This window comes from Vombatus ursinus, unplaced genomic scaffold (genome assembly GCF_900497805.2).
Source record: "Vombatus ursinus unplaced genomic scaffold, bare-nosed wombat genome assembly UNPS02014852.1, whole genome shotgun sequence".
Classification (NCBI taxonomy): Eukaryota; Metazoa; Chordata; class Mammalia; order Diprotodontia; family Vombatidae; genus Vombatus; species Vombatus ursinus.
This window is the reverse complement of record NW_020954630.1, coordinates 227,764-230,049: the sequence shown is the minus strand read 5'-3', so window position 1 is coordinate 230,049 and position 2,286 is coordinate 227,764. Positions and strand designations below refer to the sequence as shown.

The window sequence follows — 2,286 nt, the reverse complement described above, 5'->3', positions numbered from 1 at the left end:
CACACACACACACACACTCTCTCATCTCACCCTGGAATTGGGGGTGGGGTGGGGTGAGGTGGGGGAGAAGCTGGGCAGAGGCCACCAGAACAGCCCAGAAGGAGGAGCATCATCCTAGCACAGTCCCAGGGACACCTTAATGAGCCATCCTCACAGAATCCCTTTTGCTCTGTGCCTCAGTTTCCCCCAGCTAAAACCCAGAAAGAACTCCCTTTGACATTTCCACGGAGATCAGTTAGTGTCTGTGAAGGTGTGGGAGGAACTCAAGTACTCTGGGAACTGAGTGATGCTGTTGGCCTGAGGGCAGGGCGATCCGGGAAGCCCTCTGAATGCCAAACGTCCATGCCAGTCAGATGGCAGTAAGAGCCCAGGTGAAAGGGTAGGGACACTTGGGAGCTAGGTAGGGAACTTTTTACCTCACAGACAGTTCTTCCCAAGGACCCTCTTTCTGGAGAAGTGGCTTTCTCATAAAATCACCATACAATTACTAGCCCCCTGCTGTGTGCCGAGCACTGTGCCGGACCATATGTTTGCATGGATATACACAGAACTCTACAGTATTGCAACATAACTGCTTTATGTTGTGTCCCCTTCCCCCACAGAGGAGTAAACACTTCTAGGCCTGTCCTGATGGAGGAAAGGGGAGGGAAGGGGATGGGACGGGAAGGGAGGGGAGGAAAGGGGAGGGGCTCACTAATGCAGCTCATAGACCTGCCAAACCAAGGCAAGGCTCGGCAGGGACTTGGGTTGGGGGAGACAGAATTGATGTCCATTCATCTGCCTGTGACAGGATACCCTGCAGGTCAGCCAGAGATGGCCCCACAAATTGAGCCAGGGGACAGGCCTCAAGATGCCCAGGAGCAGACAGCCCCTTCAGGGGGAGAAGGGCCCCCAGGTGCATACTCAGGTAAGGCTAGCAGGGGCAATGAGGATAAGGCAGAGGGAGGAAGGGAAGCAACTGGAAGTGGGAGTGAAGAGTGGTTCAGGGAACAATATCTGACATCTTCATTCTGCCCAGTGGTTTGCCTTAGCTTCTGGGCTCCAGCAATTCTGGGGAGCCCCACAACCCTCCCTTACCTGAAGCTTTACTTAAGCTCTAAAGGGCCCCTTACTCTCACTACTTGAAACCAGTGGTTTAGTCATCTAGAGCCTGTTCTGGTCAGACAGGCCAGACTGAGATTCATTGTATACTGTCCTACTAAAAGTCTTGGCTGGATTGGAACTCCAGGTCCAGTGGAAAGGGCACTGGATTGGAACTCAGAAGAACTGGGTTTGAGGCCTGGCTTTGCAACCTACCAACTGGGAGACCAAGTCACTTGGCCCCTCTGGGCATCAGACAGATTTCTTCATCAGCAAAATGATGATGTTGGAACACGGGTGGGGAACCTGCGGCCTCAAGGCCACACATGGCCCTTTAGGTCCTCAAGTGCAGCCCTTTGACTGAATCCAAACTTAACAGAACAAATCCGATTTGAATTCAGTCAAAGGGCTGTACTTGAGGACCTAAAGGGCCATGCATGGCCTCAGGGCCACAAATTCCCCACCGCTGGATTAGGGCTTTAAGGTCCCTTCCAGTTCTAATCTCTGAACCTATGATCTTTGTCCCTGACATTCTCTCTGCTAGCTGGAGTCAGCCGGGGGCCCCCAAAGACTCCTACCCTCACTCTATACTTATTTCCTTTGATCACTGCAGAGCCACATTAGTCTCTTTAATAAAATCAGACCTGTCTTCTTCCAGGGTCCCTGATTCCCAAACCTGAAGATGTTTTCCAAAGTGAACAAGGGGAAGAACAGAGCACTGCAGAACAAGGAGGTGGACCCCAAAAAACAGAGCCTGATGGCTCCTGCCCAGGTGAGCTAAGCCCCTGTCCCTTCCATGCTTTCTGGTAACCCAGAGTTAAACAAACCCTCCTCCTCCTCTCTAGGAAAGATCATTGAAATTCCACTGTCTTAGGAAGTGGTAATTAATTACAGGGCCCTGACCCTAAAGGAAAAAATAAGCAAACCCTGACCTTCCCCTAGGATTCCCTCAGGCCATCCCTAACAATGGAAATCTTCCCCTTTGTCCTCCCACTGCTCCATTCAATGGCCTGCCCTCAGAGAGTTTACCATCTAGTCGGATGGAAAGAGTGTAAATTAATATGAGGTGGCTGCATTAAGTGCCAAGTGCTAAAGAAAATAAATACAACAGGAATTCAAAAGGATATTACTTTATTTTGATGCAATGGGGAGCTAGTTTTTCAGTACTACTTATTCATTATACTCTTGCCCAATATTTTTTGCTAA

General features: G+C 50.3%; 1 protein-coding gene across 2 annotated transcripts in view; it reads left to right on the top strand.

The window, feature by feature from the left end:
- The window catches only part of ZNF467 (zinc finger protein 467), a 10,331-nt gene that overhangs the window by 2,885 nt on the left and 5,160 nt on the right, over window positions 1-2,286 (top strand). The window contains exons 1-3 of one of the 2 annotated variants that reach the window (XM_027841115.1): window positions 64-371; window positions 791-907; window positions 1,739-1,852. In XM_027841115.1, coding sequence (XP_027696916.1) covers window positions 814-907; window positions 1,739-1,852 — 208 coding nt within the window. In that variant the 5' untranslated portion in view covers window positions 64-371; window positions 791-813. Of the gene's footprint in view, window positions 1-63; window positions 372-790; window positions 908-1,738; window positions 1,853-2,286 lie in introns of those variants that run through there. The other variant, XM_027841114.1, reaches the window with a different exon arrangement.